At 35.1% G+C, this 24,904-nt stretch overlaps 2 protein-coding genes across 2 annotated transcripts; one reads left to right on the top strand and one right to left on the bottom strand.

Annotated features, from left to right (window-relative positions):
* Window positions 1-745: 745 nt before the first annotated feature.
* Window positions 746-4,919, bottom strand: ints12 (integrator complex subunit 12). Its single transcript, XM_056479000.1, has 6 exons — window positions 4,452-4,919; window positions 4,205-4,363; window positions 3,926-4,110; window positions 3,317-3,476; window positions 3,081-3,233; window positions 746-1,555 (listed from the first exon to the last, which is right to left on the bottom strand). Exons 1-6 carry the CDS (start codon window positions 4,605-4,607, stop codon window positions 938-940), a joined length of 1,431 nt encoding a protein of 476 aa, XP_056334975.1. The 5' UTR covers window positions 4,608-4,919; the 3' UTR covers window positions 746-937.
* Window positions 4,920-5,732: 813 nt separating this feature from the next.
* On the top strand, window positions 5,733-18,759 carry LOC130246032 (ras GTPase-activating protein-binding protein 2-like). The gene is given in 16 exon segments (XM_056478904.1): window positions 5,733-6,088; window positions 6,521-6,641; window positions 6,735-6,816; window positions 6,890-7,063; window positions 9,116-9,206; window positions 9,580-9,582; window positions 10,437-10,487; window positions 10,490-10,535; window positions 13,367-13,553; window positions 13,696-13,797; window positions 14,347-14,449; window positions 15,969-16,028; window positions 16,131-16,172; window positions 16,175-16,255; window positions 16,379-16,497; window positions 18,178-18,759. Coding segments are annotated over 15 exon segments (1,518 nt in total). The 5' UTR covers window positions 5,733-6,088; window positions 6,521-6,546; the 3' UTR covers window positions 18,460-18,759.
* The last annotated feature ends 6,145 nt before the right edge of the window (window positions 18,760-24,904 follow it).

Below are 24,904 nucleotides of genomic sequence, written 5' to 3'. Positions count from 1 at the left end.
CACAAGTTAATATATTTTATGAAATCTAAGAACTGTTTGAACTTCAGAAAAGAAATCAAAATTATTTGCAAAACTATCCCAGGGTTTCTGCAGGTTACACAAAGTCAAATTTAAAGACTTTTTTAAGAACATAATTAACGAAATTTCAGACTCATACATGTTTTTTTTTTTTACAAATAGTCCAGTTGGTCCAGCGCAAAAGACCAGGTCAGTGTCCTCACCACATGTGCTATAAATACACAAGAGAAGCTTTAAACAAATGTTACTGTAGGGATGAAAATTAAACCATATTGGCAAATTGAGATATAAATCGAGTTTTGTTAAAAGTGATTAGGTAGCTTTACATGGGCGTAGACATGGTCAAAATTAAGACCTAAATTTCATGTGACTTTGGCGGTACAGCAGTAATTATACGAAACTACAAATATATATCCTTGCTCCAAAAAAAAAAAAAAAAACCGAAAAAAATGGCTGTTTGTCTGTATCTTCCACGTCAGGGGAGGGTGTGGGCTTACTACAGGCATTACGATGCTAAGTGTTGTTGAGCCTCTGACTCTAACAGCAACACATTGTACTACCCTACCCTTAGCAAACACACATCCTGACAACGAAATTTTTATTAAAATGTTATTTTATTGGCTAGCTTTATTAAAATAAAGCTGTATTTTAGTTGGATGTTAAAAGCGCAATTTAATCTCTGACCTGTATTGAAATAAAAAAAACAAACAAGAATTTCTTTTTTTTTTAAAGGTGTTATTTATTAAACACGTCGTTAAAAGGAGCAGCTTCTTTTCAGTAATGTGCCAGGTTTAGAGGGAAAGACGCACATCTCCAAACCAAAGCGCTTTAAAATGACCAGTAACATTCAAATTCAAGTATGCGATCTGAAAACAGGATTTGACGTGCTCTTTATCATGACATTCTGCTCGATTCCTCCTCATTTCTTCAGTTTTTTCTGTGCTGCTTTCTTCTTCACCATCTGCAGTCGTTTCATAGCATTGAGCTGAGACTCTTGGGAAGTGGGTGCCTTGCCATCAGCAGAGGTTTTTGCTCCATTGTTGTTGCCACTGCTGCTGCTACTCCCAGCACTATTGCCCCCGTTGCCCCCTCCATTGCCTCCTGACCCACCATTGCCACCCAGGCTACTAGAAGGTGCCGCTCCAGGTGACAATGAGCCAGTCACAGTCATTTTCCCCAAACTATCTCCACTCGCTGAGCGGCTTAACACCTGTTTACCAAGAGTGAGCGGAGGAGGTGCTTTTAAGGGTACCGTACCAGAACCGTTGTTTCCATTGCCACTTCCGGCACTGCTTCCACCCGAAGGTTTAGTGGCCAGAGCTGGTTTAACATTGGCCAGAGCAGAGAGACCCACAGGTTTGGAGCCTGAGGCAGCTGGGGATGTTTTACTGTTACCTGGCTGACTGGTGCTCAACTTGGTGCTGGAAGGTCCTACATTTGAAGTTGCCTTGGTGAAGGCGGCCCATCCAGTAAGACCCGGAGGCAAAGACGAGCTGCTGCTACTGCTGCTGGATGAGTTTCCTGATGCTGCAGATGCCTGCACAGAAAAAAAAAAAGTTTAAAAAAAATAAAAGTGATGTATTATAAGAAAAAAAGAAGCTTTTAACGTCAACAGTTTGCACTGGTGCAACTCTTATTAAATCGTGTACTTGCAAGTCTTACAATACAGTCACGCTAAAGTACTACAATGATATTTACCATAAGACATATGATGAAAAGTGAACTAAAATGTACTGTTGTTTTAAAATGTACATTTGTGGATTCAAAAAGTGTGGGAACTGTATGAAATGGAACAAATAATGCAGAGCTAGTGTTTTTTAGCCAATGATGAACAAAGAAGAAAGCTTAATATGACTATTTTCAATTTCATAAGGTTTCTTTAACAGCATCGATGTAACTTAATTCAAATATAATCAGTATAAGACTTCAGTATTCATCTGATTGTTAAAGCGTAAAAAAAAAGAAACGAAAGACTGTTTAAACGCAGGTGCCGTCATTAGCAGCAGGCTAGCACAAAAACTCCATTGAAAATACATTTGCATATATTTTTAAGACATGGCACAGGAAAATAGAATTTAATACAGTGCTTCTTGTTTGGTCTGATACCCACTTTAAATCGTATCTCAGCCAAGCAGTGATGATTGTTGTTTTTTTTAAGAAATCAGATCTTAAATGGGATGGGATGACAATTCACCAGAAGCCCTGGGGCTGGCTGACTGAAATTAAAAATCTGTGTGCATATACCCCATTGAGACAAATGCTATTTTCCTAAAGATATGTCATACTTTTAATACTTTAATAACGAGCCATACTGTTATGATCATGGTCACTTTTTTCTTTCTCCACTTTCTTTATCTTATCCCTTTTTTATTAATCATCTTTTTCCTTTTTTATATGTCCTAAGGATGTTTTTCGTTTTCTACATATATTTACAACCATCAAGGTAGTTAGAAATTGATGGACTAATATGCAAAAAAAAAAAAAAACTTGCACTGTATTGTACTTTGCGCAATTTTCTTTATTCTATAATAAAAAATAAGTTTTAAAAAAATGCAAATTTGTGTAGACTTGGGGTTTTAGACATGAATAGACTTGAACTTGTTTCTGATTGCCATTGCACAGGGCCAAGGTGACACCAAAATATTTTTTGTTCAAACCTTAATATTGTTCATGTTTATAAGTGTGTTCTCCGGGAGTATATAATGAGCTTACAAATTTCAGATGTGCATAATTTATTAGATTTGATTTAACGAAACTGTTTTAGTCAACTAAATCTACAGTACACTGTAGATACTACTAGTAATATGACTAGTAATACTAAATTACATTTTAATCAAAAGACTAGGAATTTAAATTAAAAAGAAAGTGCCTTTAAAATGAACAATGTGTAGAGCATTACAAAAGAATGGATCTAGATTAGGTCTGAACACAAATAGTCATAAGAGACGCATTATTACACATGTTAATACCAGGTGAAAATGACAGAGCACTTCTGCTGACCCACTTATGATCAGATCATTGAAAAGAAGTTAATATTGTTATGCAGCTGTGAATACACTTACCTTGACCTCTGTTCTCTTAAAGGCCTGGAATGAACCTGTCGTTTCAGGTTTTGGCTTTAGTTCGGCTTTCTTGACTAGTGGATCTTTCAACAAAGGTACAGTTGTTGCCAAAGCAGGAGCTGGCTTTTGTGGTGGTTTCTGAGTCTTTTGGGCCTGAGAAATTAAAAACACATAACAGTTAATATTGCATTATTTCAAAGTGATGTACATAAAATTCATTGTCATAAACTTCTCACCATTCTTTTCATTTGCCTGGTGCACCGAGCACAGTACCACACCAGCCGCGGGTCATTCACGTCCTTGTCAGTAACCTGAGGTTTGTGGCACTCTTGATGATAAAGATTATGACATTCTTGACACTCTACAAGTTGATTGCCAGAAGTGACAGTCATTTGTCTGAGAGGAGAGAAATATGGATACATTTCACATTAAAACGGCCCGAAATAAATTTGAGAAACAGAGGACATCAACAACATTAGTGTAATGACACAAAAAAAACTTAAAAAGTTTATCTACCACTCACAAATTTCCAAAATAAAACAAAATAAAAATAGATCTCTGCTGTGACAAAAAAATAAGATCATTTACTCGTACTTCACTTGCTCTAAACCTTTAGTTGAAGTTTCTTTCTTCTGATAAACATCGGAAGACACTGATGAATATTGGAAAAATAAATTAATATGAATTTTCATGAGTAAATTAATCCCTGTTAGTAAACAACTTATCAATATTTTTATGTTTTTTCTAACTTTTTAAACACTCACATCCCCACTATAAATAGTTACTTATTCGAAGTAAAACAAAACATAACTCCACCAGAATTAGCATTTTTCTACATCACTCACCGACAAACCACACAAGCAAGACCCATTTCCATGGCAAAGTCATCTGCGTTGGTTTCATCAATATCTGTGAAATCTGGGATGGGAATGTCCTTGGTTTGAAAAGCAATCGGAGAGGAATGACTATCCTGCTTCTCTAAACGAGGTTTCTTAGGCGGCTCCACTCCTTCTCCAGGATCAACCCTAATCTGCAAATCATAGAAACATTCAAAAGTGAATTATGCTGAGATTTTCCAGTCATGTCACATTTACAATCATAAACAAATGTTAGTGCAAACTGACTTTTTCCAAAGTTCTTTTCTCACTCTCTTTCTTGGACTTCTCTGAGGTGCTTGATTTACTGCTGCTGCTGGTTATGGATGATGATGCTGAGGAACTTGAGGAGGATTTGGAGTCTTGTTTGGTCATTTTTGGCAATGACACTTTGCTCACTTCAGCTTCCTATTCAATGTATAACGAGTTAAATAATTTAAAATATATATATAACAATTAAAACCAAAACATAAAAATACCTTCTTGATTTGATCACCTTAATTGAAGTCCTATAGATGGAGTCACTGCCTCTGGCTAAAGACTCATCTAGCAGGGCCTTGAGTTTCTCTGCTGAGTCTTTGCTCTTGGAGTGAAGATACCCCAGTCCCTTCAGAAAGATGGGGTCTAACTCTAGACTTACTGTTCCAGCCATTGTTTAGCAATTATTATCTAATTTGACATAAGACAATGACCCGGCCCTCTACTTATGGAGTTTACTATGTTATATTCTCGAATATCACTAGAAAAGCTTCATTTCAGACTCGTACAATATCTACTCTTTCTGAGCAAACAAAAGCAACCTGAACTGACTAACACCGGATTGTGCTCAATCTTTTGTATAAAGAACGTTTTTTTTTAAACCGTAAAACATCAATATATTATCCTTAGCAGTAATTAACTAACTTAGCAATGGTTATTCTCCTGGTTGAAATGGTCCGACTATTAAACAAAAATAGAGCGAGTAGAAAGAAAGCGCTTGAAAAAGTAAGGCGACCTCAATAGGGCGTGGCTTAGCGGCCATGAGGTTGTCTCTAATTGGTCGGATGAATCTGTTTTCTGTTTTTGTAATAATTTACATTATAATTTATCTCTCTTCGGCATGTTTTCGATGTAAAAACAATATTTATTTTAAAAATGTCCTATTTTAATTATTGCTCTCATAAAAGTTGAAGCAACACTTAGCTAACGGTTTTGTCACGTGATAGTTGTTATTTTTCTGTCCGCGAGTCAGTTCTGATTACTAGATAAAAATAACCTGTTGATAAGAATTATGTACCAAATTATTAGAAATTAATGGACTTGCGTTAGACACAAGTTCTCGATATACTGATATTTGTATTGTTTTATTTATTAAGTTTCTCTGGAGGATTTTGATGGCTTCATAGTTTTGCATTTTGAGCCACCAAGTGCCCCCTACTGGATAAAAGTGTTCATAACGATATTTTCCGACTGTTATTTTATTTCTTTCTAATGACGCTTTGTGTTTCTACTAAATCATACCGACATAAGCGACTCGTTTCCGCCGTCATTTTCATCTGCAGCACCTCGACATGAAATGTCAACCTCCATATTATTTAGAAATATCACTGTATGTATTAATATATTAAAAGCACCAGGAATGCGAGCATATCAGCGAACTTAAAAATCAAATCAGCCGGACACTAATAAATGTAACACAAGGAAATGCTACGTAGTGCGTAAAATTGAAATTTCCTAGACCAAATAGGTCAATGAAGTCTCATAACAAACTCTCAAAACCATAATGTTATATAGCCATCCAAGATCATTTATTGTGCGAATTTAAAGGCATATCGTGCCCGTTGTGGCGTTGTTGACAAGGGTCTGAGGAATGCGTTGTAGGAGCGTCATTATTGTGTTGTCGAGTGTAAGAAGCTGATTGGCTGTTCCAGTGTGACGGGGGTTCTTGTCCCAGATCGCAGGGGTTAGACAATAAGAATCCAAACAGCAGCATTTCCATTAATAACAGAGCATAGATGGTATTTCTATCTCTCTGTGGTTTCAAGTAGCTGGCGCTGTCACAAAAACAGCTGTTCTAATTATATCAGACGACTCGAATAATTCTTCATATTTATTCAGTCACTTAGACAAATCAAATACATCCCAGAAAAAAAGGTAAGTGCCACAAATATATAGGTCTTCTAAGCATTTCCGTTGATTTCGACATGCTTCAATTCTTTTTAGTCTAACTGGATTCATTCAGATCAGTCATCAATTAATTTGGGTGAATGCGGGTTAATAAATGTTGATTGTGATGTTATTGACAGATATCAGATTGTAAAGTTAAAATGCTCAGTTTCTTTGTCATTTAAATGCTTTGAATACAGCCCTCGTGTAGGTATGATTATAATAAATGACACGGGATGCATTTAAAGCCTTTTTGAAGTATTGATTCCATTTAAATACATAAATGAAAATGCAAAAGTAAAAGTGACCAGGGGCTTTTTCATTTCTTAAGTGTTTAGTTTTATTTTTGTCTGTTGTTTATATTTGTTTATATATCGTTGTTGTTATTGTGGTTGTCATTAAAAATATTTTTTTTTTCAGAAAAAAATATTTTTTTTCGGAAAGAAATGGTGATGGAGAAGCCCAGTCCCCTGCTGGTAGGGCGGGAGTTTGTGAGACAGTATTACACACTGCTCAATAAAGCACCAGACTTTCTGCACAGGTATGCCTTATAAAATCATAATTTCATGACCTCTCCTCTCATGGCTTTATCATATTAAAAATACAAATTATTCAAAACATTTTTGTGATGCAGATTTTATGGACGAAACTCATCCTACGTCCATGGCGGACTGGATTCGAATGGGAAACTTTCAGAGGCAGTCTATGGGCAAGCAGTAAGTTTTAAATATAGTTGTGTGTTCAGGCAAGCTGAATTGTACATATACTCATATGTTGTCCCATCTACAGGAGATACACAAAAAGGTTATGTCCTTGCAGTTCAGCGAATGCCACACTAAAATCCGGCATGTGGATGCCCATGCCACGCTGAGTGATGGTGTGGTTGTTCAGGTGATGGGAGAGCTTTCCAATAATGGACAGCCCATGAGGAAATTCCTACAGACATTTGTGCTGGCCCCAGAGGTGTGTAGAACTACAATATACCATTAATATTATTACTATTATTATTATTATTATTATTATTATTATATATTTTTTGTTGATTCATCCTACATTTAGTATTTAATTAATATACAAGTACAAACTTGTATTTGTGAGATTGAATGGAGAGTTGCACATCTGGCCACTGGAATTTCTTTGCAGAACTGTTGAAGCTGTCAGATTGATAAGAGAATGCGAGTAAGGCTTTTTGGCTTGTTTTTTTTTTTTTTTAACACACCCATAACCTCTTGATTAAATTGAGATTTGGACTCTCACTTTGCTATAGGGCTCAACTTGTGTAAACAGCCACTATATTATGACTGTCTGTGTTAAAGATTGTTTGGCCAAACCCATTAACTGATCCTGGTGTTGTTGTAATGCTGCATGCCCTCTCTTTTTTTGGACCAAAAAATAAAATGTCAGTAAACAGTTTGAGTCAAATCAAGATTAATAGAAAAAGACAAACTAAAACCCTTGAACCTTCTTTTCTGTCATGAATGTACAACACCTGATGACGGTGTCAGTCTCATTATCATATACCCAAAAAAAGACTTTTAGCTATTCACTGCCACCATCCACAGGCCCGTAGCCAGCCTGGTGAAAGGAGTGATTCTTTTTTTCTCAAAAAGTGGACCTTTTTGGGGTTATTCGCCTCCATTTTCTATTTAATTATGAGATTCACATACTGCATTTTTGTAATATTTTAAGCACTACTTTTAGCTGGATTAGCTTGTCGGGTGGTCCTCACAATCACATGTTTTGATGTACCAAAAACATTTCCTAAAGATTTAGAACAAAGAAATATAAATAAATACTTATTTTTAAAATACAAATTTGTCATATTATATCATTAGAAAAAAAACGGAATCTTTTAAAGTCTTAAATTAAAAAAATGTGGCCTGTTGTCATTTATTAGGCAAATAACAAACTGGCCAACACACATTCAGCTTTCCTCAGTCAGAATTTGTCCATTTGAATAATAAAAATTAAAACATGATGATATTAATAATGGCAGCATGGTGGGGCAGTGGGCAGCACAATCGCCTCACAGCAAGAAGGTTGCTGGTTTGAGCCTCAGCTGGGTCAGTTGGCATTTCTGTGTGGAGTTTCAATGTTCTCCCCGTGTTCGCGTGGGTTTCCTCCGGGTGCTACAGTTCCCCCCACAACTCCAAAAGCATGTGGTGTAGGTGAATTGGGTAAGCTAAATTGTTTGTAGTGTACGTGTGTAAATGAGTGTGTGTGGATGTTTCCCAGTGATGGCTTGCAGCTGCAAGGGCATCGGTTGCGTAAAACATATACTGGATAAGTTGGCAGTTCATTCCGCTGTGGTGACCTCAGATTAATAAAGGGACCAAGCCGAAAAGAAAATGACTGAATGAATGATATTATTATTTAATAATAATAATAAAAATAATAATGTAGAGCTTCAAGATTTTTCTAGCCTCTCTTGAAAAAAGTACACTAGAATATTTATCGATAACAGTATTCACCAAAATAGTATTTAAATTCATTTTAATATGGGCCGCCTTGGTGCTTCATGCCTTTTTATTGGTCATTTTTTAGTTTCAGGAATAAGGTGCAAGATTTAGAATAAAAGTTACTTGTAAAATGTTTTCTCTTTTTAAAAACAATACAGCAGTGAAAGATTACTTCACTTATCTCAGATTATATGTTATCTTTTACAGCTGAATGTTGGACTCATGAAAAATAATTGTTTGCATTGATCAAAACTGGTTAGCTGAAGTCACATCGAAGCGACAGCCAAGGATTCCACTTGGTCTTAACCTTTTTTGAATTGTTGTTTTCACAATTTATGATGGCATAGCAGTCAAAATTAGACAAATGATCTCATGTATGGTAAATTTTGGACCTATGTCTGTGAGGTGTGGGTCACAGGAAAAAATAATTAAAACAAAAAATAATAAGGATCTTCTTCAATGAATTATTTATAGTAAACATAGTAATATTTGAATTATCAGTTTAATAATAATTTGTTTTTTAAATTTACTGACTCTTTTCTTAACTGGTGTCTAGGGTTCTGTCGCAAATAAGTTTTATGTCCACAACGACATCTTCCGATATGAGGATGAGGTCTTTGGGGACTCTGAGGCTGAGCTTGATGAAGGTTTGTTGAGAATTATTAAAGATTATTGCATTTACTTTGATTCATAGATAAAGCATCTGTAGGCAGGCTATCCAATAAAAGAATTGTAGCATGCGTGTCTTGCATTGATTTTTCCATCCAGTTGTTTTTGGCTAAGCTGTTCTAACCTTGTTACACTTTAAAGGGATAGTTGAACATTTACTCTCCCTCTGGTGGTTCTAAACCTTTGAGTTTTCTTCTGCTGAACACAAAAGGAGATATTTTGAAGAAAGCCAAAACCCTTTAACCTTCGTAGAGGAAGAGTAAACCATCGACTTCCATAGTTCCACTGCTGATGCTACGGTTACAGGTTTCCAGCTTTCTTCAAAATAACTTAATTTGTGTTTAACAGAAGAAAGTCAAACTGGGTTGGAACGAGTAAATGATGACAGAATTTTCAGTTTTGGGTGAACTGTCTTTTAAGTCATATTTACAGTCTTCTTCTGGTTCACTTGTAACCAATGATTTCCATGTGCATCTACATTTATTATTCTTCAATCACTTTGAACTTTTTATCCAATTGGTCCAGTTCACTTTACGTTGCGTGCATGCATAAATGATCTGTGGCTATTTATATTTGTCATTTTGAGATGGATGTGATGTGTAGTTGCCTAGCAACTAGTGATTAAAATTGCAATAGTCCAAACATCAGCACCGCTGCTGCATTTGAGCTAGAAACTTCTTTTTCACATGGAAATCCCTCTCTAAATGTACAACAAATTGGCTTAAGTATCACTATCTACAAAAGCTTTACGAATCGTCTAATGAATCTCTCACCTAATGAAGCTGATCTGTTATGTTTCTCTTTCTTAGATGTTTATGTTTGTAAAAATGTGATAGTATTGTTAGATACAGTATGCATATATTTTGAAACCATTTGAACAAAGGAAAATACTTCTGTGTACTAAACGCCATTGTTATATCTTAAAATAAGCTTGTGTTTATTTATTGCTTTTTGCACAAAGTCTGAATGGAACTGGACAAACTAAACTAGAACTAGGAGTTAAAAAGGACATTCTTAATTACTGTATGTGCACCTCAAATTGAGTTTTTGAGTCTGATTCTTGGAATTCACACAACTTTATTTCTGTGTGGATGACAGAATATAATAGGATATAAACTGTCAATTTTGCCTTAAGGATGGTGTTTGCTAGTGTGTTATTAGTTTTTTCACCCAGTGGTTCACCTTTTTCAAAATATACCCTGACAGAGTCGAAGAAGAGACTGATGAGCCAGAAGACAGACAACCATCGCCTGAACCCCTCCAGACAGTCCCAGTAATGCCAACTGCTATGAACCCCATCCTGTGAGGTAACCCACATTTCAGTTTGAACTTAAATGAAAACCTACTTGAACTAAAATTGCAGAGGATTCTCAGTTCAGTATGAATCTACCAGATAAAGCAAGACTGTAGATATACTCTTGACATTTGTGTGGACTTATGAATCTAACCCCTCCACCAGCATAAGTTCTCTTTTACACATTTAAAAACATGATTGTATCTTATACATGTCAATACCTATGTCCCATGCTGCAAAAGTCACATGACATGATTTTACGTGATATCGGGCTTTGCAGATGAACAAATGCTGATTGCTGAAAAGGGAGCAGGATATGATGCAGTAATCTTTTTATTTTAAATCCTTTTTTTTTTTTTTTATTATAACCATTGTAGGTCCAAATAAAACGAACTTGACTTTGACACCTATGTCTTACTCATGTTACCCATGTGTTACCAGTATGTCTCATATAGAACTGGATATTTAATTGCAGTTTTGGCATTGCTAACATCCAAACTAGCTACAACCTCGCATTAGATCAGGGAAAGACCGCAGCCGCTCACAGTGTCATGCGTGTTTGCAAAAGTTAGGACTCGAGTAGAGAACATGATTTAACCCTTTCGCACATTTAGTTTAGTGAGAGTTGACAAAGCATTATTTATTTATTTTTGGAGGGAATTAAATTATTGGTGGGGACTGATTTATTAATTGGTGGATATTGCTGGGGACTCGTCCCCTTCGTCCATGCTAACTCTATGCCTTTGGGGTAAATATCTTGAAAATCTTCAATGCCAGCTCTGTTTGAATACCTGCTTCTCATTTCCACAGTAGTGTAATGTAGAGATGTGTGCTATATATCATATAGAAATATTGTAATTGTTGTTCCGAGTGCACGAGCTGACATGCAGTAATTGAGTATTTCAATTACTTTGGAAAAAAACAAAGTGTGCTGAGGAGTTCAAAACAGTTATTGTAGAAATGAAGAAACCCGTTAGAATGCAGTTTAGAATGCTTTCCATAATTCAAGCCTTGAAAGCAGAAATATCCCTGTATGAATGGGTGGTTTTTATAGTTATCAGGGTTTTTCAAATATTTTCCAGTGCAATCACAGTGATTTATAGTGATTTTTATACCACAGTTTAACAAATAGAAATAATATTATGTGAGTTATATTTTATGTTCTATCCATTCTTAAATGAAGGTTAATCTGTCCAAAAACCCTTGTCCATATTTTGGCCCTTTAAAGCGAGTACCTGTAACAGAAAGTGAGCAACACTGTACCAGGTTTTAGAAACATCAAAGTTCAATGCCCCAGCAAGCATTAAATATACTCTACCTGATTTTTATACCTGGTATTTTGCAGTAAGCATATCCCTTCTGACTGCATTCAGGATCGTGTGTGGCTCCAATTTAAGATTGTTGATATCAGTAAAAGCATTTCACTGTTGATTTATGTTATTTAAATATAAGTTGGTAATATAAATAAAGTGTTGTAAATTTTATATTTATACAAAGGTTTTGTACATTTTTTTGTAACTATTTGTACTTTTTATCTGAAATAGAAGCCATATGAAGTAAAAGTTATGTTAAAGTAACTACTGAACAGATTTATTTTTATTTGGGGCCTTCAATCCCAATTGTGCACTTGCCAAATACAAGAAATATGTCATTTAAGTAGATGAGTTTACCACAAGTGTAGGTATTTGGACAGGCCTAGTTCACTTGACCCCCATATCATGGTTCGTTTGACAAGTATGAGTGCTCCATACAGTGCCTGAGTGTGGTTCAGCTGGCCTGGTTGGAAGAAGTGGGCCAGAACGAAGTTCAGTTTGGCACAAAACTGAAGTCGTAACGTCACTTTTAAGGGACTGTTCCATATGGATTTATTACTCATTCTTTCTTTTCAATGAATTTGAACTGTCATAGTTTATCAAAGATGCAAACCCCTCGCTGCACCTCAGCTACCAGCTTTTGCAAACCTCCTAATACATGCAGCACGAAGACTTTTATGAAAATCTATGAGCATCAAAGTCGTAGATCTGTTCATCAAAAGATTTGACTGCGTCACAGCATCCCAAATGACTCCAAATAATACAAAACAATATCAACTAAAAGTACTAAAGTTATCTCCATTGAACTGAGCCAGAATGCTTCTTTTCCTGTTAAACTGACTGATCAATCGCACCATCGATGACGTAAGTCTGCTCTGGCTTAGAAGGTAAAAATCTAGTGTGAATACACCCTTAAACTAAGTTGGGACTGAATGAATGGAGGATATGCCCAGAGACTTGTCATTTTGAATAAGCCCACTCAGGAACTTTCCGTGAACTGTCCTGTTATTATAAACTCACCGCATTAAGATTTGGTTTGTTTAAAGTCAATGTTCTTCACTGCTTGATTGAGATATAAAGTCAGTTTCACCTTCTGCACAAGAAGCACTGCATTAGAGACCAATTTCATGCCATGTGTGTAAATTACGGAAATTAATTTTACCGTAGTATTTTCAAGCTCGTCTGCTGCTCTTGAAGATGCTTGTGTTTAAACAGCTCATTTTAGCCTTGAGCAACTAAATTAATTCTTAAGTCTATTTGACTGACTGCAGGTATTTGATCAATTACAATTATTAAATTGAAAATAGACTCATCAACCTTTCACCAGACGTTTATTGGTGGGCTGAACAACACTTGCCATGTATATAGCCCATTAAGCAGTGACCACACACTGGCTTAGTTTTTTATGGGTTTATCTATGCTTAAAACAGCCAAGCAACCAGCAAAAAAAATTTAATAGATGAATAATGATTTTTGATTTTATTTAAGCCAAAATTACACACCACTAGTCTAATATGTTTTTTACTTACAGCTGTAACAATGGTGTGGAAGAAGCTCATGAGGAAGCAGTTATGGACCTAGAGTCTGAAGTTGCTCCAGATCCCAAGATTGAAGAGCCCAAGCTCAAGGTAGAGGAGAAGGTTGTAGAGGAGTTTGAGGAGAAAGCCCTGTCTCCTGTTCCACTGGAATCACCTCCCAACATACAAGAACCGCCAAAAGTAAACCTAAAATTTTTCTGTCATTTCAAATTTGGAAGTAGATTATTTTACGTCCAAGCTGACCAAATGGGACCGTTTTGTTTTTAGCATCGTTGTGTTTGTTACTGAGAAGTGAAATATTAAATTGTCTCGTCTCTGCCAGACCTCTTCTTGGGCTTCTGTAACCAGCAAAAATCTGCCTCTTAGTGGAACTGTTCCATCTGCTGGAGGTCAACCACATGTTGTTAAAGCACCAAACACACAGGTAAGTCAGTTGCGGTTTATTGTCATTTCTCTACATGTGTGCATTAAGTGGAATGGAATGTCTGGTCTCACAAGACCATAGTGCTACACAAATATATAATCATAAATACAAACACAACACTGGACATGAGAGCAATTTTTAAGCCTATGCATAACTAACATGGAGCGGTAATCTAACTATATACTGTAAATAGTTAACTATACAGACAAAAACAAACTATACAAGTTCTTTACGTAAAACTGAAACAATATTGTGCAAAATAGGTATCTAAGGTTGAAAAAGTAAATAGTGCAATGTGATTTTTGCTACATTCACAAGTAAATATTATTTACTGTAGTCAGTGCTTGTAAAATGGAGTTTAAGTAGTGTCTGAAGCATATAGAGAGAGGATTATTTCTATAGGTGTTTTGTCAAGCCCAATTTATAAATGCATCAATATAATTTATTTTCATTTATTACAATGCTGTTGACCCAAAGTTAAGATCCATGTTTCATGTGCATGTCTTTTTGATTTTTTTTATTTGATTTTTTTTTTTTTTTTATGATTAGCCCAGAGTTGAGACCAAGCCAGAGGTGTCGTCAGCTTCAATCCGTCCACGTGACCAGCGGATCCGTGACAGACCTCCAGTAACCTCAAGAGGGCCTAGATCTGGTAAGAATCTAGAATAATTGGGTCTTAATTCTCTGTGCTTGATGTGGCTTCTTTATAGCTCTTGTTGTATTAATTGAACATTTTGAACAAGATTCAAGGCTTTGACAGTATTTTTGTTTTCATAGGCAGTTGATCTGAAATGTTCTTCTAAAACAAATATCTCGAGTAATGTCTAAATCCACAAGTATCCCTTAAAAAACTAGTTTCCCTTGAATCCACTCAATCAGAAGATTAAAACAACAATACAAAATGGGCAATTATAATAAAACAATAGTTATGGAAAAAACATAATAAAAAATACTTAAACATAATAAAAAGACAAATAATCAAATGGTTAAATGTTAATAATGATTATAATTTTATAAATGATAAAATAAATAATAATTAAATGAATGAAGATAAATTAACATAAAGAAAGAAAATACAACATGACACAATAGAATGGTTGCTTTACTGAAGCAATGCTCCCAACAGGTTACCATCAGAACCTTTGTTGGATTCTCCAAGAGCTACAGAGGTTATAAACCAAAAAAGTTTTAACTTTTTATAAAGGTTTGATATAAATATGTAGTTGGTAAATTTCATGCAAGCTAGAGCATAATTTTCTTAATACCAGTGTGTAAGTATGAGTGTGGTTTCCATATAACAGTCCAGCACACAAGTTACTGAGTGAGAAGCATTTTAGACAGGGGTCAGGGGTTTTTCTATTTGTCAGAAATGCATGGCCATATGACCCTGCACCCAAGACCAGTTATTCGCTAAAGCGAAGCAGGGCTGAGCTTGGTTAGTACCTGGATGGTAGACCATATGGGAAAACTGTTGCTGTTGAAAGTGGTCTTATTAAGGCCAGCAGGGGGTGCTCACCCTGTGGTCTGTGTGAGTCCTAATGCCCCAGTATAGTGATTTGAGACACTATACTGTCAGTGAACACCGTCTTTCGGATAAGACAACATGGAGGTGGTGACTCTATGGTCATTAAAAATCCCATGGCACTTCTAATAAAGAGTAGGGGGTAACCCTGGTGTCCTGACCAAATTCCCTCTATCAGCCCTTACCCATCATAGCCTCTCAACCATCCCCATACACTGAATTAGCTCTATCACTCTCTCCTCTCCGCTGAATGACCTGTAAATCTGCTTTTTGATTTATTAAGCATTTAAGACGATGATTTAGTTGGTACATTTTAGAAGGAATCAGCCATTTTGAACAAACTGTTTGAATGATAAATTTATGAAATTGCTTATTATGACAGGCATTGACAGCATCGGTTAGTTTTAAATGTCAAATTTATTAAACCACTGAAGGCTTAACCAAATTGATTGCCATTAAAAAAATGTGCAAATGTTATTTATCAGATGACTTAATATGGTTATTATGGTGACATGTTTATTGTAATGTTTAGTATGCACAACATTATAAATGATTCCTCCAAAACCGAAAACAGCAGTTTGAAATTTTTGTAGATTTCAATCGCTCCATTTACAATAATTTTATTGTTTTCTATTTCCTAAATCATTAGATGGTGTCTCATCCTCTGAACCTCAAGCTGGAAAACCACATTTTAGCTTTGTAAATAAAGGTAAATGTCATATTTTTTTGCTCAGTGCTATTGTTTATATATGCAGACAAAATGGTGTTGTTGATCCTACAAAGTCAAAGCAGGTGAAATCTTGTTACCTAGGAAGGGCTGATGAGTCGAGTGAAATGGACAGTAGGAGGGTGGTCCGTATCCAGACAGTCATCAACTGTTTGTTGGAAATCTCCCTCATGACATTGATGAGAGTGAACTCAAAGACTTCTTCATGAGTAAGTTTTTTTTTTTTTTTTTTTTTTCGTGTTTTATAAATAGTTGTGATAACCCCTGCATTAATCCAGATTCTCTAATATTTCTTGATCTTTACATTTGCTTGTTGAATCTCTCTTTTTAAGCTTTTGGAAATGTTGTTGAGTTGCGAATCAACACCAAAAGCACTGGAGGAAAGATTCCCAACTTTGGCTTCGTTGTCTTTGATGACTCAGAGCCAGTGCAAAGAATTTTGGGAGTCAAGGTAAAGAAAAGCTATTTTTGTTTTGGCAAATAAAGTTTTAAATCCTCTATCCCTATAATTCCATTCCATGTTCTCTAAATATTAAAATAACACATTAATAAAACAACAAAAATTTAATCCAAATAGTAAACCTGCAACAACATGTTTCCTTGCTTTAAAAGATGGGTCTCAAACTCTATTCCTTGAGGGCTGCAGCTCTGCAGTTTTGCTCCAACCCTAATCAAATACAGCTGATCCAACTAATCAAGGTGTTCAAGACTACTATAGAATATTAAGCAGGTTTGAGTTGGAGGTGGTTGGAGCTCAAATCTGCAGAGCTGTGGCCCTCCAGGCATTGAGTTTGAGACCACTGCTTTAAAACATATCATTACAGATGTATTGAAGGTTTTGCAAGCATATTATGAAATATTCAGAGTACAAACCTAACATTATTGTTTAATTTCAATTGTTTAATTGATTTTTAAGTAGTTTAATAGAGCTGACATACAAAGCAAAACATGAACTAAAATAACTAAAGTATTAAATTGAAATATATTATTAGATTTTTATTAAAATATATATAAACAACAAAAACCTTCATTTGAATAATCTCTATGAACATGACATAATGGCAAAAAAAAAAACACTTTTTGGTGTCTGCAGTTAAAAGTGAATTCATGTACATAAAAAGCACATTACATAAAAGTCATTCAATGTAACTTATTTTTGTAAAAATGAAACATCATGCTTACTCTGACTTGTATTTATTAATATCTAAATTGTCATGCAGATTTTATCATTTTAAGGTCATCAAAAACTTCTTTCTAAGAGTTCTTTAAACCTAATGGCAGAATATAAAGAATTAAAATTATTTAGATTTTGGAGCTGTACTGTGATCTTTAAAGTCAATGTAAACTAGAAGATGCTGATCAACCTATTTCAGTATGTTGATGTGTTTTTAACAGAAACAGAACATTATGTAGCACATTTCACACATGGCAATTCAAAGTGCTTTACATAAACAGGAATAAAAAAACAAGTATAAGAAAATAAAATAAATAATAAAAGTAATTTAAAAACGGATAAAACAGATTAAAAAGTGTCAACCGGTTATAAAAGAATGAAAAAGAAAAGAAAGACATAATTGTGCGATCTGTCGGACGTAGCACAGTGCTCATTCAGGAAAGGCACAGCTAAACAGATGTGTTTTCAGTCTTGATTTGAATGTGCCTAATGTTGGAGCACATCTGATCATTTCATCTGGAAGCTGATTCCAGCAGCGGGGGATGTAATAGCTGAAGACGGATTCACCTTGCTTTGATTGAACCCCTGGAATTTCTAGTTTATATGATCCTAAAGATCTGAGTGATCTGTTAGGTTTGTATTCAGTGAGCATATGTATAATGTATTGAGGTCCTAGGCCATTTGTGATTTATAGACAAGTAGTACTACTTTAAAAGCTATACTGAATGTAACGGAGCCAGTGTAAAGACTTAAGGACAGGTGTAATGTGCTCAGATTTTCTGGTTCATGGTAGAAATGCATAGTACCCCCCCCCCCCCCACCCCCAGAAATGATATAAATAAACGGCTCATACAAACAATGTAACTTTGTCATTCGCACAGTCCCTGCTTGTAAGTTTCTTCAGGTGTAAGTACTGAGTTTTCTCCAATTGTGCTTGTTTCTGTCATTTGTGTTTAGCCAATCATGTTCCGTGGAGAAGTTCGTCTGAATGTTGAGGAGAAAAAGACGAGAGCGATGCGTGAGAGGGAAACCCGAAGTGGAGGAGGAGACGATCGTCGAGATGTAAGGCGCAGTGATCGGGGGCCTGGTGGTCCGCGGGGCATCGCTGGAGGAAACATGATGCGAGAGCGAGACGGCAGAGGCCCGCCTCCACGTGTTGCCACTGTACCCAAGCCAGGCTTGGCTTCCGGAAGGGGCTCGGGTTCCAATGAGAGCCGTTTTACTGCTCAGAGGCGTTGAGAGGAGCTCCCCCTGTAGTTTGGAAGTAGTACGATCTTCATTTATTCTGATATTGAGAAGTCTATGTAAAAAGCATATACATACTTCAGGTTTTTTTTTTTTTTTTTTTTTTTTTTTTATAATCTTTTTGTTTTACACTTGCATTTTTGCCTTTGGAATGTCTGCTGTTTCCGGTGAAGCAGTTCAACGACTTGAACAACCTAATGACTCATAACACACTATTCACTTTAAATTAGAATCGTGCTGCAAATCCTCTGGTTTGTAATTATCAAATGGAAACATTTGCAAACTTTGTGGGGAAACAAGGTGTTTTAGTGCCGTAAGAAGTTAACTGCTCTGTGGCATTTTGGATTTAATAACCTTCTAGTTTCTGTAAACTGTGCAGATGGAGAGATGGCCCTTTCTTTTCCTTATATTGATTTTGTTTAATTTTTCAGGCTAGCCTTTAAACCATATTGTTTTAAAATTACACTGAATAGCTCATTAATAAGCTAAAGGCTACCTGAAGTTGTTACTGTGAGCTAACACGATTTCAGCTTTACAAAACTGTAAAGAAAGACAAGAAATGATTTAAGTTTGTAATCTGAAAAAAAAAAAAACTTATGGGAGGAGAAAAGACATTGTCCTCTCCAATTCTGTTTCTATATAATTCTTTCTTTTTATTGTACAGGTTTGACAGCATTTTATGTTCTGTGTCTGCCTGAAATAGTGAATGGAGCAGTAATAGATGCGTTTGTAAAGGTACCATGATTTTTGTGCAAATGCGTTTCAGATTTGAATGTTTTTTTTCTTAAGGCAGAGTCACTTTATGAAATTTAAATTCTTAATCTCTTTTTTAAATCAGTTTTCATAACCTAAATCTCATTTTGTGATGTGCATTTCAGTTTACATCCAAGCCATTGTTCGTTTTTTCATGACAGTATTCATACAGGGTACAGAGAAACCTTGCTGGTGTATTTCTGATTGTCCCAAATAGACTTGTTTTGCATTCAAACTGAAGTTATTGTTATCAATAGCATTTTAAAAACGGTACTGATTAGAAAATAGTTTGAAACACATGAGATGGAAGAGGCTTCATTAATGTATGTTTTATACATTGTGTTTCCAAGTAGAGTTTTTATTTTAATATCTGCACCAAAGTCCTTTTTGTCTGTCATAATGAGGAATCCGTAATGCCGTTCTTCATGAATTAGAGGAACGACAGTACGATACAGTGGATATACACTGTTTTCTTTTTACAGTGGTACTCAAAAGTCTAAATTTGCACTGATTTTGTAAGTACAGTTTGATGTAGCGATATTTTTGATGTTTAATGTCTTCCGTGTCAGGTAGATTGCACTATTTGCAGTATTTCTAGGACAATCCTCATCAGGGACATTGCATTTTTGATTTGTTCATTAGTTTTGGGGACAACTTGTTCTGCACACAAAGACATTTTGGTTACAGATACTTTTACTATTTGGAAGATTTTGGAAGATAGTATATCAGTAATTCCTGCCTAGAGACTTCTTTCCCCATCCATTCTACCTAGCTCGTACATGTTCTCAGTTTGGGAACTGGTACGTTTTAATTACTGTGTAAATAAATGCCACAATGGCCTTTCTGTTTAGACTTAAAGCACTTCAATCAGCCAAATACGTTAAACGTTTGATTCACAGGGGAGAAAAAAAGAAGACATTACACAATAGGGCTTGGTCAAATAACTGTGCTTTTCATCCCAAAATATGCATCAGACTTCTGATTTATTTTGTTTAGTTCATAATCAGATTCCTTTAACCCTCTAATCCTAATGCAAACTGTTTTGATTGGTTTCCGTGCAGTTTCTCTAAAGGTTATTATAGCAGCTCTGTTCGTTAATGTGGTTTTATTTTGGTGGAACAAGAACATGGACTTGTATTAGCGGATGGCTAACATATTATTTTACTTGGACTGCATATTGTGTGAGTAGAATACGTTGCAGCTGGGTGTTTATTTATTCCGTTTTGTAATTTTTCTTTCATTTTCATTCAGTTTCAATGTGTTAGACTTCACATACAATAAACAGAAATCTGTGCTGTTCATTACAAGTGTCGTGGCTTTAATTTACCACCTATATTTTCCCAAATTACTGTACTGTGACCAATCTTATTACAGTTGCTTTTTGTTTTGTTCTGGGTGTTTTTAATTTCATTTTGGTTGCTGTTTTCACACAACATATATATTTTTAACATAAAAAAAAAGTTAAATCATGTTGGTCTTGTGGCTGAATTAAAGATGTTCCAGTATGGAGGCCAAGACTGTCACAAATACACTTGCATTACCCGAGTTAAATGACCCTTACAACATTTATTAAGGTTTAATTGCTCTTTCTTTTTATTAATTTGTCCAGTGCGTCATCAAATGTAGGATGAAGGTTAGGTGTTGTGTAGAACATTTTGCCTCTAATACAGTGAATTTTTTGCTATAGGATTGAACCTGTATTGTTTGACCTTTTCAGGGTAACCGTAATCTTTACATGGCAATCTCAAATCTTGAATGCTGGATTTGAGGTCACCTGACACGCTCGTTGATATGTCTTTGATCCACATTTATTGACTATGCATCTATTTTGATCTATGTGCACATTGCAAATCTATTTCTTTGCAAGATGCAAATCCATGCAGTGAATTTATATCTTTAAAAATGTATAGATTTGCCAAATAATTAACCATTTAAATCAAAGAAACTGTTTAAATGAGCCAGAATAGAGGCATGGGAAAGTTTGATAGTAGCGTTATAAAAGGTTATTGCTAGGCACACAGAATCCCGCACACAAAATACGCAGATTTGTAGCCGATTATTGATTCTGTGTATTTAATTGTGTTATGCGTGTAATTTTATTTTTATTCAGTTTTTAAATTAGTTTCACTAATATTATTGTGATATAATATATAAAAATATTCATATATTATTTACAATACAGTTTGTAAAGTAATATTTTGTCTTTTAGTAGATATATTATATGAGAGACTTGCTTTATTTACTAAATAAGGGGATCTAGATGGATTTGCATTGTAAACATTAAATAAAGTAAAAATGTTATTTTTTATTTCATATATTACGTTTTTAGTTATGATACTCCTAAAATTTCTGCTTAAATCTGCAGATTTTTTTTTACAAAATTATCAGCGGAATGGCAAACAATGTCCGCAGATTCTGTCTGTCCCTAGTTATGGCCTATGCAATGTTTGCTAGATAGTTAAAACACCTATTGTATTGGACAGTTTGTGATTTAATAAGACTAAATTGTGATTGTTTTAAACAAGTAGTTGAAAACATGATAACATTTTTGAAGAAAAGCAAATATTTAAACATTTTTCTTAAAAATACAGAATATATTTTTCGAATAGATTTAGCAACACAACATTGTGCAAGTAGTTATGAAATGATTCAAAATGTATTAGACATTTTTTGTCAGAAGGTCAACAGTAAAATGGGTAAAACTAAAAAAAATTAATCACACTTTGCAAGCAGAAGCATTTTCGAAATTATGAATTTGTTTTGTCAAAGATATGACAACAGCAAATTTGTGTACTGCCTTATGGATCAAAGTCTGAACTATTATTAACATTTAAAAAGGAATTTCAATCCTGTGCAAGATCCTGTTTATTTTTCCATTCTATCACTGAAGTTATTACCCTATTTCCAAAACTCGCGTTGTTTTTTATTTATTTTCGTTTTGTTGCTTGCTTGATAAAACACTACTGTATACGAAACGGCGTTTTTCTATTACTAGCTTTAACTAAGTTAATCGTTGTATCGGGTTTATGTCAACTGTCTCTTTAAGACATCGTCACTGTAACTGTGGTCAGCCACGTATTGCCACGATTCTGCAGTATTTTGCAGTGCTATAGTGACAAGCAATAATTTCAGCATTTTGGGAAGGAAAAAATCCAAAAGCTTCGAGCTGTTAATCTGAATGCATTGCTATTAAAAAAATGTTTTAAATAAAGACTAAATAAAGACCTTTATGTAACTTTAAAATATAAATCTACTACGAAACTAGTGTTTTTAAGATGTCAGATTACACCAAATGATTTAAAAGACAAATAGTACTACCCTAATTTGCTTGTTTTAATATATTTATTTTTATGTTGTAGGATGATATCAGTTGCTGTTCAAAATGCACAGGACCTTGAAGCTATAATGAAGGATCCGGATAAAATAGACACAAATGGCTTTCATCAAAAGAAAATGGCAATGACCCATACAAACACTTTGTAAGTCTTTTCTCTGTTCACAAAAATGAACCATTATGATGAACCACAACTATCTCACGCATTCATTGTAATTCTTTATAAATGAGCAGAGTTCCTCTTCAACATTACCTGGCAGCAATGGGAAGTAGAGTGATGTACAAGCTTAAAGTGATCACCAGAAGGCTACACTGTGAAATTAATAATTTTACTACACTGAAAAAATATTTTCAACTGTTCTGATTTAAACAACAATACTAGTCTATTTCATTTAAGTTATAGCTACTAGCTGTTTTCTTGTGATAACTGTTTCTGAGTTAGAAATTTCTGAGTTAAATATATGCTCCATTTCTATTAAAGCATGATGGGTATACGTTCACTGGCCACTTTATTATGTTCACTGGTCACTTTTATGTACACCTGTGCAACTGCTCATTACCGCAAATTTCTAATCAGCCAATCACATGGCAGCAACTCAATGCATTTAGGCATGCAGCCATGGTCAAGACGATCTGCTTTATTTCAAACCGAGCATCAGAATGGGGAAGAAAAGTGAATAACATGGCATGGTTGTTGGCGCCAGATGGTCTAGTCTGAGTATTTCAGAAACTGCTGATCTACTGGGATTTTCACGCACAACCATCTCTTGACTTTACTTGAGTTGGTACAAAAAAAGAAAATATCCAGTAAGCAGCAGTTCTGTGCACGCAAAGGCCTTGTGTTAATGCTAGAGGTCAGAGGAGAATAGCCAGACTGGTTCAAGATGATAAAAGGCAAGTAACTCCAATAACCACTCATTACATCCCGAGTATGCAGCACACACAACACGTCCAACCTTGGCTAAATGGGTACAGCAGCAGAAAACCCACCTGGTGCCACTCCTGTCAGCTATGAACAGGAAACTGAGACTACAATTCACACAGGCTCACCAACATTGGACAAAGAAGATTGGAAAACCGTTGCCTGGTCTGAGTCTCGATTTCTGCTGCGACATTTGGATGGTAGGTTCAGAATTTTGCATCAACAACATGAAAGCATGGATCCATACTTCCTTGCATTATTGCTTCAGGCTGGTGGTGGTGGTCCATGCCTTTTATGATGGCTACTTCCAGCAGGATAATGTGCCATGTCATAAAGAGCAAATAATCTCAGACTGGTTTCATGAACATGACAATGTTGTGCAGTCAACAAATCTGCAGGAGCTGCATGATGCTATCATCAATAGGACCAAAATCTCTGAAAGATATTTCCAGTACCTGTTGAATCTATGCCACGAAGGATTAAGGTAGTCCTAAGGAAAAAGGGGGCAACCGGATACTAGTAAGATGTACCTAATAAAGTGGCCTGTGAGTGTATATCAATAAAAAGTGTAATTTATTTATTTTCATGTTTCTACTTTGCCACTGTTATTACTTGTCAACAAGATGTTTTCATTGGTAAAAATATAATCGAATATGATCACTTATTCTTTTACATATTTAAAAAAAAAAAAAGTCCAAGTTGGAATGAGTAGACTTGTTGGAACAAACAATTGAAGACAAAATGATTAACCCTCTTGTGAAATTCTTATTATTTTTCAAATACACACTTGATGTTTAACAGAAACATACACGTTCAAAGTATTTCCAATTCTTTTCTTCTGGAGAAAGTCTTATTTTTTTTCGGCTGCAGTTAAAAGTATATTTAAAAAAAAAACATTAAAAACTGCTAAGGTCAATATCATTAGCCCATTAAGAGCGAACTACTGTTATTCAGTGACTTGCCTAATTAACATAATTAACTAGTTCAACTTTAAATTACACATTAAGCTGAATGCTAGTACCTTGACAAATAACTAATAAAATATTACTGTATGTGCTGTCATCATGGCAAAGACAAAATATAAATGATTTATTCAAACTATTATTGTCTCTCCATTAAACAGCATTTGGGAAATATTTGAAAATGAATTTAAATTTCACAAGAGGGCTAATAATTTAGTCAACGGGGTACACAAACGAAAAAATTACATTTCAGTTCTCTAGTCTTTTCAGTTCTCTAGATTTCAAATGTTACCATAAATAAATCAACAACGAATTTCTTTTCAAACTTTCCATACAGCCTATTGAATCTACAAGCATCAAGAATACACATAAAGACACCGTTCACAAATGAACATAAATACGATAATGATAAATCCCCTGTGTGTATGTATGTCTGAGTAAAATTCAAAATCCGTGAATGTATATGTG

This window comes from Danio aesculapii, chromosome 1, assembly GCF_903798145.1.
Source record: "Danio aesculapii chromosome 1, fDanAes4.1, whole genome shotgun sequence".
In the NCBI taxonomy this organism is placed as follows: domain Eukaryota; kingdom Metazoa; phylum Chordata; class Actinopteri; order Cypriniformes; family Danionidae; genus Danio; species Danio aesculapii.
This window is presented reverse-complemented; position numbering and strand designations above follow the sequence as displayed.